The sequence below is a fragment of the Monodelphis domestica genome, chromosome 3 (genome assembly GCF_027887165.1).
Source record: "Monodelphis domestica isolate mMonDom1 chromosome 3, mMonDom1.pri, whole genome shotgun sequence".
Lineage (NCBI taxonomy): Eukaryota > Metazoa > Chordata > Mammalia > Didelphimorphia > Didelphidae > Monodelphis > Monodelphis domestica.
Window position 1 is genome coordinate 451,491,832 of NC_077229.1, and position 15,982 is coordinate 451,507,813.

Below are 15,982 nucleotides of genomic sequence, written 5' to 3' on the forward strand. Positions count from 1 at the left end.
TTCTGTAATGATGAAATTTCTTCAGATCTACCATCATTATGACTCATATCTTTTAATGCTGATGATGGCTAAACAATTCAACTATCTAGACATCTTTCCTTGTTAAAAAGAACTGAGGGAGCAGCTGGGTAGCTCAGTGGATTGAGAGCTAGGCCTAGAGACAGGAGGTCCTCAGTTCAAATCTGGCCTCAGACACTTCCCAGCTGTGTGACCCTGGGCAAGTCACTTGACCCCCATTGCCTAGCCCTTACCACTCTTCTGCCTTGGAGCCAATACACAGTATTGACTCCAAGACGGAAGGTAAGGGTTTAAAAAAAAAAAAGAACTGAATTTAGAATAACCTTGGAAAAATGAGACTGAGATTCAAGTTGCCTCATCTATAAAATGGGGGTACTGTATTATTCTAAAATGCAAAGTTTAAATTCTTTTGAGAGTAATTTTAGGATAAGAAACATGCTAACTCTTCAAATCCAGAAAGTGAACTGTTTGGAGAAGACACCATAAAGATGCCTCCACAGACCACACACTGCACCAGAAGATCCAGAGTGAACTTTGGGATGTGGTGATTTGAACTGTGTGGGGTCGAAATGCATTTGTTTTTTAAGTATACTCTTATACCGAAAGGGACTACCCCCAACTGGCTTTTTGTCAATGCACCTAGCAATCATTGGTTTTGTTCTCTTTTCCATTTATCTCCAAATTATTGTAATTTTAAAAGTTGGTTATGTTTACAAGATCCATTAGAGAGAACAGTCTTCCATGGATCTCAGGGGGAATATATAATTGAAAATCTGTTACCCTAAAAACTACATTTCCCGGGAGCCCACTGACTTCCTGTTGTTACGTACTTCCCATAGACAGGGGATTTTAGGCGGTGAGGTGGAGGGTCTCGGCCTCTTGGGCTTCCTGTTGAAAGCATGATTGGTAGTAAGCGCAGGGGTTTTGAACAGACTGTTTAGCCATGGGCACATTTTTTTTAAATTGTTACCTTTTTATTCCTTCTAATGATCATTAATAAATCCCTTAAAATACATTCTATTGAGATTAATTTTACTTTTTACAGTACTAATGCATACACTATTTCAAATAGCTGTGATAAGGATTGAATAGGATATGTATGATGCTTTAACTTCATTGTTATTTTTATTTGACATGAAATTGAGTTAAGGTCTGAGGCTAAGAATGAATGGTATGGGATAGCTGGCTGGTTTTGGGATGTTTTGTGTGTGTGTGCACACAAAACTAACTGAACTTAACTGGATTGAATCTAGGTCTATGATTTAAATAACTATACAACCAGCTTGACTAAAAATGAATAAACTAAGAAATAGAGGTATATCCCAAAATTTCTATAAAAAAATAAATTCTATTATACCCATTTTAAGATTTGAAACTTAGAATTTTTGAAAATATATTTAATTTTGACAGTACACCTTTTCTAAAAAATAAATCTTTCATTACCTGTGCAAATGTGGATTATGACAGCTGAGGGGAAGAGCTCTTGGAAGAACAGAAACCTTGTCACCCTCCTTTGAAATACAAGATGCTAGGACTGTAATCTGGCTAGCAGTCTGATCAGCTTTCAATGTGTTATTAAGTTTATGAAGAAAGTTAAATGCCAGAGATAAAGGGTATTTCCATTCTTCTGGACAGGAGTCCACAGACCAGCACTGCTTCACCCAAATGTACACAAATGTGTATTTCTTGTGATACAAAGGTGCCAGCTCTTTCCCTTCAGATCCATTTATAAAATTATTTGCCCCTAATACTTCCTTGGATTTGGTGAAATGGCAATATGAATCATTTTCCTTATTCTTCAAACTTGGTCCATCAGAAGATGCTCTAAACATACAGTTTTTGCTTGCTTTTCCACAGTGTTTATCCACTTTCTTTAAGTTATTACTCTTCTTTTCTGATAGTGAGTGAGATCTTTGGCTGATCTTGCATAAAAACCGTATAGTAAATTCATGCTGCTCTTTTGGTAGGCAAAGAGAAGCATAACCATCTAAAGATGAAATCTTCACCATGCCATCATCCAGACATATCACTGCATTGTGAGTATCAGGACTGGGCCATCTGACTTCTGAGATATCGGTGAAGACAGACTGTTTGAAAAATAAAATAAGGATTATACTAAACATTTTCTGAAAACAAGTCAAATTTTTTGTTCATTTAGAGGTGGTCATTTAAATAATATTAGAATCAAAGGTTGGGAGACTAAAGGTCTTGCCTCAGCAACAACAGATTATCTGAGAGATGCTTATAAAGGAAGCACCGGTACTAATTCAGCTTCCTGTCTGGAGCCCGAATCACTGTCACTGGTTAAATACAGGCCACTAGAAGCTACCTAAAACCTCAGGGCTTTATATAAAGCTCTTCTAACTCTGTATTCTCCATTGCTTAAGGCTATAAAATCCTTTCCTATACTTTCATTCATTGATCACAGTATTATTCCCAAACCTTACTGTTACTGTCCCTCTTCTCACTTTATTTCTTTTGGATCCCCTGCCTCAATGCCAGCACATTCTTTCACCTTTGACCTCTTCCTCCCATTTTCTTACAGTGACTAAAATTATGATTTTCAGGAAATTTCTCTATTTCTCTCAAGACTTTCCTGCCATTGCTGATAGATAAAGGAGCTAAGAGTAAGTGCTAGCACATTATTCACTCTCACTTCTAGAACATTATCCTACCACCATAATGCAACAACTTTTCCTTACATCAAATAACCAGACAGAAAGCTGAGGGCCCCTGAAAGTAACTTGTTGAAGGTAGTAACAAGTAGTAAGTGGTAGATCTGGGATTTTAACCTGGGTATTATGACTCCAACTTCACCATCACTGCATCACACAGGCTATCCACACTACTGATTCTACAACCCTTTCCCCAAACTTTGTTCCTGTCATCATCTGCTCTCTAGACTACTCTCTCCCACATTTTTCAATAATCACTTAGTTTACAGTCTTCTTGTCTTTCTGCATCCTATTTTTTTCAATAACTAATATTCTCACTTCTAATACTCTAGCCTTAACTTCCCCAACTGCTATCATCCCTATTCACTCTACTTCTGCTACCCAGCATGTTTAAGGTATACCCTAGAATTCATCATCACTCAAACTGCACACTGCCAAGACTTTTAACTATGAAATTGCCCTTTCAGAGCATCATTTTCTGTCTAACTAGTTTGCAGCCTCAATTCTGAATCTGTACTTGACATCAATCATGAAGGCATCTTCTCTTATTTCTTATCCTCCTCAGTCCAACACACCTACTCAGCTTCTCTTCTTTCTCTTCAGAATCCTGAATGGCTATTTCAATAATATGCTCTTCCCCGTTCTTAAATTCCTCAAACTCTGTATTGCCTCCTACTGCATAACCAATTCCTTTTCTTCCACTCCCAGGCAGCTTAGCCACTAGAGGTATGATCCCATTCCTTCCTCTTTTCTCTTATAAGAAATAAAGTTGGGACTATGGTCCTTATTTTTCATAAATTTCATTAGAATTTACTTGGATACGTAAAGGCAGAGAGTTAGAGAGAAAAGCCTGTTCCATTTTAGCCAAATGAGTGGTCTCAACATGGCTACCTCAGTCACCTTCCTCTTGGCTGGTCACTGCAGGAAAAAAAGAGTCTGCTTCCATGTCTTATCTGAACATTTGCTAAGATACTCCCTAAACAAAAGGCAATTAACTAATTTCCTTCAAATAACTGAGGAAATGGGGAAAAGAAACAAACATTTATTAAGCACCTATTATATGCCAGCCCCTGTGGTAAGGAATTTACATACTATATATCTACATTATTCAATAACTTTGTATACCCACTACTTTATACATCTATTATTACATATACTATGTCATTTGATCCTCAAAAAAACCCTGGGGATAAGGTGTTATTATTATTCTCATTTTATAGTTGAAGAAAAGGAGGCAGAGGTTAAATAACTTGACCAGGGCCACACAGTTAATGTCTAAGGCTAGATTTGAATTATTCTTGACCTGCCTGAACTGCTATTCTCAGATCAACAAGGAAAAACTTGTTGATGAAACAGAAACAATAAGGATAATTGGGGATGAAGGGGAAAATGATCGCACAATCTTAGAATTCATGATAGAAAAGGAAACAAAATTCATGTCTGACATGTACCCTACATTATAGGAGAATGGACTTCAAAAGGTACACCAAAAAGACAGTTAAGACTCCAAGGTATAAGATGCAACAGGGGGAAATCAACGTAGGAAGAGTAAAAAGTTCTCAGGAATGAAAGTTGAGAATAAATGGAAATTTCAGTGAGGAAGAAGATGAGGATATACAAAAAAGGTATGATATGAATGCATAAAATCACTGAATAATATAGATTTTTAAAAGACAAAGAGAGGGGAATATAAAAGAGTAGAATGGTTCTATAAGAACATCTAGTATCTTAAAACATGAAAAGAGAAGTTAATGATGAATGCAAAGAACAAAAAGGTGTATTGGGTTTTTTCAAGCCTCATTAAGAAAAAGAAGGATCAAAGAAGGGATGGTAGAAATTGTGATGGATGTTATAACAGGCACTGAAAAGAAGCAGAATAACTTTATTTTGCCCCTATTTTCTCTTCCAAAGATCATAATTCTCAGACTAGAAATGAAACAACAAAAATTCCTAATGGGAAATTGAAACTCAAGATAGTTAATGAGATATTGAGAGAAGACCTTAGCTAACCTAAACAAGTTAAAATTGCCAGGTCCAGATGAACTATACCCAAAGATACAGAAAGAATTGGTAAGTAGGATTCCTGAGCTATTCACAGTAAATTTTTTTTAAAACCCTTACCTTCCATTTTGGAATCAATACTGAGTATTGGTTCCAAGGCAGTAGAGTGATAAGGGCTAGGCAATGGGAGTTAAGTGACTTGCACAGGGTCACACAGCTGGGAGGTGTCTGAGGTCAAATTTGAACCTAGGACCTCCCAACTCTAGGCCTGGCTTTCAATCCACTGAGCTACCCAGCTGCTCCCCACAGTAATTTTTTAAAAGACTTATTTATAAGTCAGCTAGTTTGCTCAATGGATATAGAGCCAAGCCTGGTGACAGAAGGTCCTGGTTTGAAATCTGGCTTCAGACACCTACTAGGTGGATGACCCTGAGCAAATCATTTGACTCCCATCACCTAATCCTTATTGCTCTTCTGCCTTGGAACCAATTCAGTTTTGATTCTAAGAGGGAAGGGAAAGGTTAAAAAAAAAACAACAAAACCTTTCAGATCTTTTCTAGATGAATTATCTAGACAAGTCTTTCTCATCTTGTACTTAAGATGTTTTTTGAACCCAAATGTATTGCTTCACATTTGTCCCTATTAAATTCTGTCATTAAATACATTATAGCATTGTAGCTTTCTCCTGACTCAGTCATCTACTTCATCTATCCAACCTAGCTTTTGTACCTTTTGTAGATTTAATAAGTATGCTATTTAGGCCTTTATGGAAGTCATTAATCAAAATGTTAATCAAAAATCTGGAGTAGAGGCTTCTCTCCAAGCTGGTATTGAACCATTTATGACTGCTATGTGGGTCTTGTTATTAATTAATCCCAAATGCACCTAACTGTCTAGCCCACAGCTCTTCATCTTTTCCACAAGAATAGCCCTAGAAATTTTTATCAAATGCTGTGCTAAAATATAAGTAATCTAACTAAATTTATCGAATCTTATCTCTAATTTAGCAATCTAGTAGCTCTAGTCATAAAAGGAAATGAGGCAAGTGAGAACTGTTTTTGATAAAGTATGTTGGCTCTTTGGGATGACTACATTCTTTGATAAATGCTCACACAAACCATCATTCTTTTAAGAAAACATTCTAGAGGGGTACCTAGGTAACTGAGGGAATAGAAAGCCAAACCTAGAGACAGAAGGTCCTAGGTTCAAATCTAGCCTATACCAAGATATGGTAAAAATGGATATGATATAAACATAAAGAGTAATATTAAAAATAAATTAGGGGAAAATAGAATAGTTTACCTGTCAGATTTATCGAGAAGGGAAGAATATGACCAAATCAGAGATAGAGAACATTACAAGATATAAAATGAATAATTTTGATTACTGATTAAAACTTTTTGTACAAACAAAACCAGTGCAACCAAGATTAGAAGGGAATCACTTGGGGAAAAAATTTTCATAACAAATTTCTCTTAAAAGGTCTCATTTCTCAAATATATAAAGGACTAAGTCAAATTTATAAGAATCCAAGGCATTTTTCAATTGATAATGGTCAAAGGACACAAATAGCTAGTTTTCAGCTATCAATAATCATATGAAAAAAGCTCTAAATCACTCTTGATTAGATAAATGCAAATTAAAACAACTCTGAAGTACCACCTCACACCTCTTAGATTGGCTAACATGATAGTAAAGGAAAATGATAAATGTTCGAGGAAATGTGGCAAAATTAGGAACTAAAGCAATGCTGGTGGAGCTGTGAAATGATCCAACCATTCTGGAGGGCTATTTGGAATTATGTCCAAAAGGCTATAAATGAATGTATTTAATCCAGTAATGCTATTATCTGGTCTGTATCCCAAAGAGATTAAAAAATAGAGGGAAAAGATGTGTTTGCACAAAAATATTTATAGCTGCTCTTTTTGTGGTGGCAAAAAAATTGGAAACTAAAGGGATATCCCTCAATTGGGGAATGGCTGAACAAATTATGGTATGTGATGGTTATGGAATACTATTGTGCTATAAGAAATGATGAAAAGTATGATTTCAGAAAGAGCTGGAAAGACCTACACGAACTGATGCAGAGTGAAATAAGCAGAACCAGGAAAACACTGTACACAGTAACTGAAATGTTGTAGAACAATGAAATGTGATAGACTTCTCTGCTAACAGCAATACAATGATCCAGGACAATTCTGAGGAACATATAAAGAAAGAATGCTATCTATTCCAGAGAAAGAACTGTTGGAGTAAGAATACAGATGGAAACATATGATTTATCACTCGTTTATTTGGGTATCTGTTTTAGGGTTTGGGTTTTATAAGATTATTCACTCACAAATATGAGTAATATGGAAACTTTTTTTTTTTTGGTGACAATACACGTATAACCCAGACTGAGCTGCTTGCCAGCTCTGGGAGGGGAGAGGGAAAAAAGAAGGAAAACATTTGGATGATATAATTTTGGAAAATCCCTGTGGAAATTTATTAAAATAAAAATTAGAAAATGAAAGAAAAATAAAAAAGGCTCTTCTGCCTTGGAACCGATACTTAGTATTGATTCTGAGATGAAAGGTAAGGGTTAAAGAAAAGAATACTACAGACAAATCTGTTCTTCATTCTCTCCTCCCTTGGATTCCATGAATTTGCTGTCTCTAGCTCCTTTTCCCCCCTACAAATTGCCTTTTCAATGTCTTTTATCTGATTAGTCTTTCTCTTCCTGTGGTTCTCTGTTTAGCCCCTCTTTTGTTCTCTGCTTTCCAATCTTGCCTGCTCGGTTTCAATTAACTTGATAAGAGTTCATTCCAAAATTGATTCCTACTGTCCGGCCCTTCCTCTGAGCACTAGTTTTGAATTTCCAACTGCCTGATATACTTAGATATACCTGCCTCTACATCTCAACACTGCAAACTAAATGACTGAAACTGAGCTCACCTTTCCCTTAAAATCTACTCATTCCCTTACAATTAAATTTCTGTTAAAGGTACCATCATTCTTCTAGACACTTTATCCAGAAATCTCAGTATCATTCTTGACTTCATTTTTTATCACACCCTATACCTTCTCCTCTTCGAACCAATCTAATATAATTGCTTAAGACCAGAGTTAGGTTCAGTCACACTGGCCAACAATGTGGCGAAAGAGAGGTAGAAAAGAAAAGGAAGAACAACTGGGTCAGTACAGTGGGGTAGACTTGCCAGCAGAGGAGCAGGACCTTCAAGGTTCAGTTTCAAAAAGCCATACAGGGGAGAAAGCAAAGAGGAGGAGGAAAAAGAGAAGCCTGCAGAGAACAGCCCAACTTAGTCACACTAGGCAACTGCTACAAGGGGCAGAAGGGTTGTACAGCACTGGGATGGGAGAGGAACAGGATCCTCTAGGAGATGGATGACTTGGTGAGGATTCTGGATTTGAGAATCCTAAAAAGTCAAGAAGTACTGGGGGACAGTGGGATTGGGGTGTGGAGCTTGTGCCCTTGGGAAACTGCAATATGAGAGAACCTTGGCCTCTCCAACCTAATTACAGATATGACTATAGGAAATGTCCAAAGAGGCTTTTCAACAATTCTTGTCAACATAAGGAATAACAGCATAAGCAAGACAAGGAAAATGCAAGGCATGTTTAGGACACAGAGCTGGTCACTTGAGCTGGAATGTAGATTGCATGGATGGGGGACATAAGAAATAATGAAGATAAAATTTATTCTTTCTCAGGTACTAATTGGTCAATCACTGTTACCTAATAAGCCAACTACAATACATAGCAATAGTTACTCTAGAAATAATATCCCTGAAATGCTGCCTTTTAAGTTCAAATGTCACAATGGCCTTCCAGAAAATATATTTTTTAAAAACCACCCTAACCCTACCCTACACTTTTCTTTTGGCAGGCCCTTTTACATTTCACAGTACACTGCCTATGGTCCACATTCGATTTCAAAGTCCCAAACTTCAAACTGAACTCAGTTTGGCCCCCAAATCTATCTTTTCTCCTGATCTATTTATTTACTCATACTCCCAGTCACCTAATATTAAAATGTTAGTTACCTTTCTTTCCTTAACCTAACATCCCAAGGCTTCCAGAGTGGTTCTCACATGGACTTGGATTCAGAAGACCTGAGTTTCAGTCCTGGTTCTATTAGGTACTGTTCCTCTGGGACCTTAGTCAAGTCAATAGATATCTTTGAGGCTCAGTTTACTCAGTTGTAAAATAAGAGGTTTAGAGTACAAAAATTTCTATAAGGGTCTTTTTAGATCTAGATTTAGAATTTTTTCTAGCTCTCAATTCTAGGACATCATGTTCCTATATTTATCCCAGACTACTCTCTTCCCATATTTTTTGCTTCAGACATAAGATGAACCATTCAATCTTTTTTAAGCTAATTATAAACTCTACTATATGTCTTTAGTTCATTTCTGATGTTTGTAACAAACTTTTCCCCACCAGCACTTGTAGAAATCTACTTAATGCTTACATGACTCCTTCTTGATGAAACTTTCCCTTACCATTTCTCTGAACTCTCATGGTACTTTGAATTTTTCATACTTTCATCAGATTTTAATTTATACTACATTTATTTGTATCAGCATATTATTTACCCTGATAAACTGTAAGTTTCTTGAGAAAACAGATTGTATCTCATTTGTTGACCTCAGGACTGAGCTCAGTGCCTTGAAAATATTCATTGCTTTATGGTGGTTGAATTAAATTTGTAAAATTAATACTTTCTAGGAAAACATCACTGCTAAAAGTATTACATAAAGAACAAAAATTATTACATTATAAATGGCATTTAAAAACATACATAATGGTTAAATGTCAAGACTTTACAATTTGCATAGATTTTAAGAACTAAAAAAAGTCTTCTATTATGAAAAGTTAAGATTTGGTCTGTAAATAAAGCAATAAATTATCTAGTCCTTGGGGGCAGCTGGGTAGCTCAGTGGATTGAGAGCCAGGCCTAGAGGTGGGAGGTCCTGGGTTCAAATCTGGCCTCAGACACTTCCTAGCTGTGTGACCCTGGGCAAGTCACTTAACCCCCCATTGCCTAGCTCTTACCACTCTTCTGCCTTGGAACCAATATGCAGTATTGATTCCAAGACGGAAGATAAGGGTTTTATTAAAAAAAAATTTTATCTAGTCCTTCTAAATACATTCAAAGTTATCACATGGAATCTGTAGATTACCATATATGTGATTCTATTTCCAGGTGTCATAATAACAAGCTAAAGCAATCAGATCCAAAGTTATGATACATAGTTGACTTTTTCAGATTACATTTAAGAAAATTAGACACAAAACAAAAACTACCTGTTTTCTTTCAGAAGGTATGATGCTTTCAGGTAAAAAAGGGCGACTAGAAAAGCAATTTCTAAAATCTAGAGCCCGCAGTAATTGTTCCTATGAGAAAGAAAAACAAAGCAAAATCATTAATTTCAATTATTTTTTAATCAAGAGAGAATGACACTTATCCAGAGCACTAATTATTTTTCATCTTCACTAACCTCCCTCAATGAACTTTTAGTATTATAAAAAATAATTAGAATATCACACACTCACGTACTCTGTAATTACTAATAACAAATTGGGTCCTTTGACGAATTCTTTCTGGTTGCTGCAAAGGATGTGCTGAAATAGGAGGTGCCTTTTCAAATAGGTATTCAGAACCACATGGAGAAAGTTGTAATTTGGAGCCATCAATATAATGTACTTCCACTGAATCATCTTCATAAAGCACCATGCGAACTTCAGTTTCCATTGCTAATGAATGTAAGCGTTTTCCAAAGACAACCCTATACTAAATAGGCCATAACATGGAATAGTTTTCTCAAAGCATGTTAGTCCTGTTAAAATAAAAGAACAGATCAGTTTTACAAATTTAGAGCTGTTTGGGACCTGAGGTTATTTAGTCCAGCACCCTCAGTTTACAGATTAGGAAACCAAAGTCGGAGAAGTTAAGAGACTTGCCTGTGGGACACCAAAGTAATAAATTGGCAGAACCAGAGAGAAACTAGGTATTTCGACTCCAAATTCAGTACTATGTTCTACTATATTACAGGTGCTATGTTCAAATTAGGGATTAAAATTTTCCATGGAATTATTTAATCACTCAGTTTTTAACACAGAAATGCAGCGAGGAGGAAGTCTCTAGTCAGCTGGTCAATAAACTGTGCCTACAATATCTCCTGCCCAGTGCTAAGTGTTAGGGACAAAAAGAAAGGAGTGAATCCTTATTAGCATGTATGTTTACATTGTTATTATCGGGTTTTTTGTGCTCGTTTTATTTCTAAATTTAAAACTCATTAATTTCTCAGTATGACAGGCAATTTTAAAAAATCACATTAACATTTTCAGAACATCATTTTTATCCTCCCTCAAACACTATTATCAAAAATATGTTTTCTGAAATTCTGTATACTTTTTCACAGAATTGATGGATACATTTATGTTAAATGATATAAGCTATTTTCTCTCATGATCATATGCACTCAAGTGGTTTATTCTTGAAACCCTGAAGAAAAGCTTTTTGAAAGTAACTATCATTTTGAATTAACTGACTTGAATTTATTCCACAAAGTATATACTTTTCCCTTTGTGGCTTAAAAAAAACAAACAATTGTCTAAAAACACACCCTGAACTATTATACAGAATGTCTGTTTAGATTAGAACAAAATCTTTTGAAAATTCAACCATCAAGAGAAATACTGATCAGAAAGACACTTATAGGACATGTAACATATTTCATACAAAGGCAGCTAAGTATGTTATCCCAAGACAATCTCACTCCTGGGTATTTACTCCAAGGAAATCAGTCAGAAACAAAATTCAATATATACTAGCCTGGAAACAAAGTGGAGGCCTAATGCTTGGGTTAGAAAAAGCCATGGAATAAGAACTGTAATGGAATTTTATTACCCAATAAAAAATAATGAATTGGAAGAAACATGGAAGGCATGATACAGTAGAAAAAAGACAGAATCAAAGATACACAGCAATGTAAAAAAATATCACAAGCGAATTCAAATTGAATTTTTTTTTTAAATGAAAGCCATGGGGAACAGAGAAGGAAACATTTTCTCCATTTAAATAGGGGGACAGAGGACTATTAGAATGGAATGTCGTACATTGTTGAAAAGGTTACAACTGGATTTTTTTTTTTGACACAGGTAAGATTCAATTTAGAGGGTAAGTTGAAATAATTATGCCAAAGTAAAAGGCATGAATAGAACGATAAAAAAGGTAAATAAAATTTAATTTGGGTGTTTGTTGGGACTTAAAACGTATCACTGTTCCATCTGCTTTTTCATTAGGGTCAAAGATCTCTTAAATGAGACTCTTTCACTGGGAGAAAAACGTTATTGCTTACTCTACCCTGGCAGTAGTCTTTTTTTTTTTTGAACCCTTACCTTCCATTTGGAATCAATGCTGTGTATTGTTTCCAAGGCAGAATAGTGGTAAGGGCTAGGCAATGGGGGTCAAGGAACTTGCCCAGGGTCACACAGCTGGGAAGTGTCTGAGGCCAGATTTGAACCTCGAACCTCCTGTCTTTAGGCCTGGCTCTCAATTCACTGAGCTACCCAACTGCTCCCTCAAACACATTTGATAGTTTTTTATTTGGATTTATTTTATTTTATTTATTAGGTCTATATAACACAATTCTTTTAGAGTCAGTGTATAAAACCACAGAGTACAAAGGGAGGCCTCTGAGTGGGGGAAAGGAGTGAATGCTGACCTACTCGCCCTCCTATGTAGCTGATGTCATCATTGTACAAGGATTTAACTTTTGAATAGTACAAAAGTCCTATACACAGTTTGTGTTGGTTTAGCTTGGTTACAAAAAGAATGGCTTGCTTGGCTTGGAAGAAGAAGTATATTTTGCAATGGAAGTGACAAAGCAAAGCAAAATAAAAATATGATTAAAAATTAAGTGTTGAGATAAACCTTAAGACCTTCCATCAAAATCAATTAACAGATCACATGGAAAAAGCAGGCTGAATTAGTGTATCATGTCATGTCTGTTCAGTAATATCTATGTTACATTTGGCAAAATTGGTTAACCTTTCTGGGTTGCATTTCCATCATCTGTAAATTATAAAACACCATATTTCATCCAAGGAGTTCTCATGAGAAGTAAATGAATTTCTCAAGCCACTTTTTCTCTCTACACTTATTTTATGACCATACATAGTCACCTGTTTTCAACTAATACCTATGCACGTTTGACCCATTTACAAATATTTACTGAACAACTCAAAATGTATGCCCAACTCCTCCACCACTGCCACTTGCATTTCCTTCTGATAATCTCATTTTTGTCAATTGCATCACCGTGTTTCTAGCCTTATGGAGTAAAAACCTGGGAGTTATCTTTGCCTCTTTCTTCTCAGGCATCAAGTTCTGGTGGTTACTTCTACCGAATCATCTTTTACACAAATGTCAACACTACTCCCTCAGGTAGAGTTTAAGCTCTTTAACTCCTGCCTGAAGGATTTTAATCATTTTCTAATTAGTCCTACTCCAATTACAGTCACTCCTTATCCTGGTATCCACCGACCTTCACCACAAACTCTAATTTACCTTTCTACAGTTTTCCATGGTTTCCTTTTCTCGTGCCTCAGTGCAGTAAATAAGACACACAATTTAGAAATATCCTGGGTTCAAACCCTATCCTCACCCTTACCACCCCTGAGACTCTGGGAGCCTCAGCACCACGTGAGCCCTTAGATAATAACTTCGGAGCTAGGTTATTGTGGGAAAGAGGATATAACTCTAAAGCAATAAACCAACGCGTTACTTCTCCCGCTTCCCTCTTCCTTGCAATTCTTTCCGGAGTCCAGTCAAGGTCCGGGCCCCCTACAAATGCCTCCTCCACTTCCCATCTCCCCGCCAACAGTCATTTCCGCTCAGGTCCGCGGAACACCCCTAGTGTTCTCCAAGTCGGCGCCCGTATTCCCGGGTCCGTGAATTCGACTTTTGTGGTAATTTTTGCTACCAGATTACTTCACATAGGTAAATGAAGCCTCGCCCTCCCGTCAGCTCCTCCAAATTTGGAAATACAGACAAGTAATTGCCAAAAAGAGGAAATAACTGCAGCAACAGAGCCCGCCCCCGAGGATCCGGGTTCGGTTAGTCGAGGAGGTAGGTGATGGGAGTGACCACGTGACCACCCTGAGCCTCGGATTCCTCCCCAGCAAAAAGACAATGGCTGCCCTGCCTACCGTACGCGGTCATCGAGGAAACTCCCGCGAAAGCGTTTTGTACGCTGGCATAAACAGAGAGTACCAGAAATCGGAGGAAGATATAACCCGTAGGGGAAGAGAACGATAAGCCCAGACCCCACAAGATACTCCGAGCTTCTTCAAAACGATTCAACGGTCCCGGGGTTGAAATAAGGAAGTCCCGCCTCCCCCTCGGAGACAAGGTGCTCATTGGCTAACTCGAACAAGGGGTGGGAAAACATCCCGCGGGAGGGGCCATTTGATGGCGAGCAGGAAGAGAGGTGAGCGCCGGGAACATTTAGGGGCCCGGCGTCCTCCTCTCCCTAAACCCAATTTTATGCAGCTTCCTCGCGCCGGGCCCTTCCTTTACCTTCACCTGGGAGCCCCTGATAATTAACTGCAAGCAGCTCTAGCCGATCACAACAAATGTTGTAGTGTTCATGCGTAGGAGTACACGGCTATCCCACGGAAGGAAACCTTATAACTTTAATAAATTCAGTAAGTTCACTTCAAAATAGTGCATTTCTCCTCTAGGAACTATTTAATGTAAGTAATGTTCTAATTATACCCTATTTGGACTTTCTTTTCCTGATTAAATACAAAATGCAGGCTTCTCTTTTTCTTCTCTTCACTGGAAACAGCATCAAAGGAAGTTTGAGGTAAAATAATTTGTTCCGTCGTTTCTGATTTTGTGACCCCATTTTGGAGTTTTCGTGGCAAAGATACTGGAGTGGTTTGCCATTTCCTTCTCCAGCTCATCTAATGAATGAGGAAACTGAGGCAAACAGGGTTAAGTGATTTGCCCAGAGTCACACAGCTAGTATTTTAAGCCACACTTGAACTCCTTTACTCCAACCTAGGTCACTTTCCGCTGTGCCATTTAGCTCCCCAAAATTAAACAATGCATTAAATCAATAATCAGTAGGACAGGTGCAAGGAAATTAATAGAAAAAGTTTTTGCTAATATTATAAAACTTCAATTTCTTGTTAAGATTACATTGAGAAAATGAGGAAATCGCCTAACCTGGCTATTATCAAGACCTGTATAAATTAAATTAGCTGCTAAGATATAGTGGAAAAGGCCTAAGACAGCTCATTTGAAATGTAAAACAGTAGACCTGGGTTTTTATTTAACTTCTATTTTGAGGTCAGATCTGGACTTCAAATTTAGAGCTGTAGGATTGGTCTATCCAGACAGGAAACATTAAAATGGATGGATAACCATTGTCCTGAAAATGATATGCAAGCTGCATGGACAGCTACTGGGGTTAGATTTACAGGAACACATAAAAGCCTCACTAATAAAGAGGGCAGAGGTAAGTTGTTTGTGGTAATACTGGAAACTTTGGGACAGAGGATACAGATGTATGATGAACTGGACCCAGCACTGAATTAATGATGTGACAGACTGCAATTGAGAAATTGAATAAACTCCAGATTCTCTTCTAAATAAAAAACTCGTCTTTTGAATATCAATAGTTATACAATGATATGTGATAGTGAATCAAGGAATAGAATTTCAAAGGAATCAAAACTTTCACCCAAAGGACAAGGTAATAAGAGCCATATGGTGCGTATAAAAAAGCTAGTTAATGAAAAATTGCATGTAAAAAAATCAAAGAAATGTGTGACAGGAAAAATGTGTGTGAGTTGGGTCTGTAATAAGTGATAACAGGTGGATAGCCAGAATACTATAAAATGGTGTAAAAAAATCTATAAAATGGGGATATTGATTCTGATGTAAACAAAGAACAATTGAAACACTTTTTGAATTTCTAAATGTAAGTTATCAAAAATTTTTAGTGGTCTCTTCAATCCATCTATATAAGAAACATTTGAATAAATTCACAAACATTTAGGTACCAGGCATTATTTTGGGTTCTGGAAACATTAAGAAAAAGAACTAATATTTATGCAGTGTTGACAGTTTATTCAGTGCTTTCTTTGTTTTTTTCTTTTTAAACCCTTATCTTCTGTCTTAGAATCAATACTGTGTATTAGTTGCAAGGCAAAAGAATGGTAAAGGCTAGGCAACAGGGGTTAAAATGACTTGCCCAGGAGATTTGACT

General features: G+C 36.9%; 1 protein-coding gene across 7 annotated transcripts in view; it reads right to left on the reverse strand.

Moving 5' to 3' along the window:
• The window catches only part of C3H5orf34 (chromosome 3 C5orf34 homolog), a 28,636-nt gene extending 13,845 nt beyond the window's left edge, over positions 1 to 14,791 (reverse strand). Inside the window, exons 1-4 of one of the 7 annotated variants that reach the window (XM_007487395.3) lie at positions 13,914 to 14,791; positions 10,258 to 10,537; positions 10,005 to 10,094; positions 1,462 to 2,105 (exon numbers count right to left, since the gene is read on the reverse strand). In XM_007487395.3, the coding sequence (XP_007487457.2) occupies positions 1,462 to 2,105; positions 10,005 to 10,094; positions 10,258 to 10,452 (929 nt within the window). In that variant the 5' untranslated portion in view covers positions 10,453 to 10,537; positions 13,914 to 14,791. Of the gene's footprint in view, positions 1 to 1,461; positions 2,106 to 10,004; positions 10,095 to 10,257; positions 10,538 to 13,272; positions 13,877 to 13,913 lie in introns of those variants that run through there. The other 6 variants (XM_007487394.3, XM_016431580.2, XM_001370634.4 and 3 more) reach the window with 6 other exon arrangements.
• Positions 14,792 to 15,982: the final 1,191 nt, after the last annotated feature.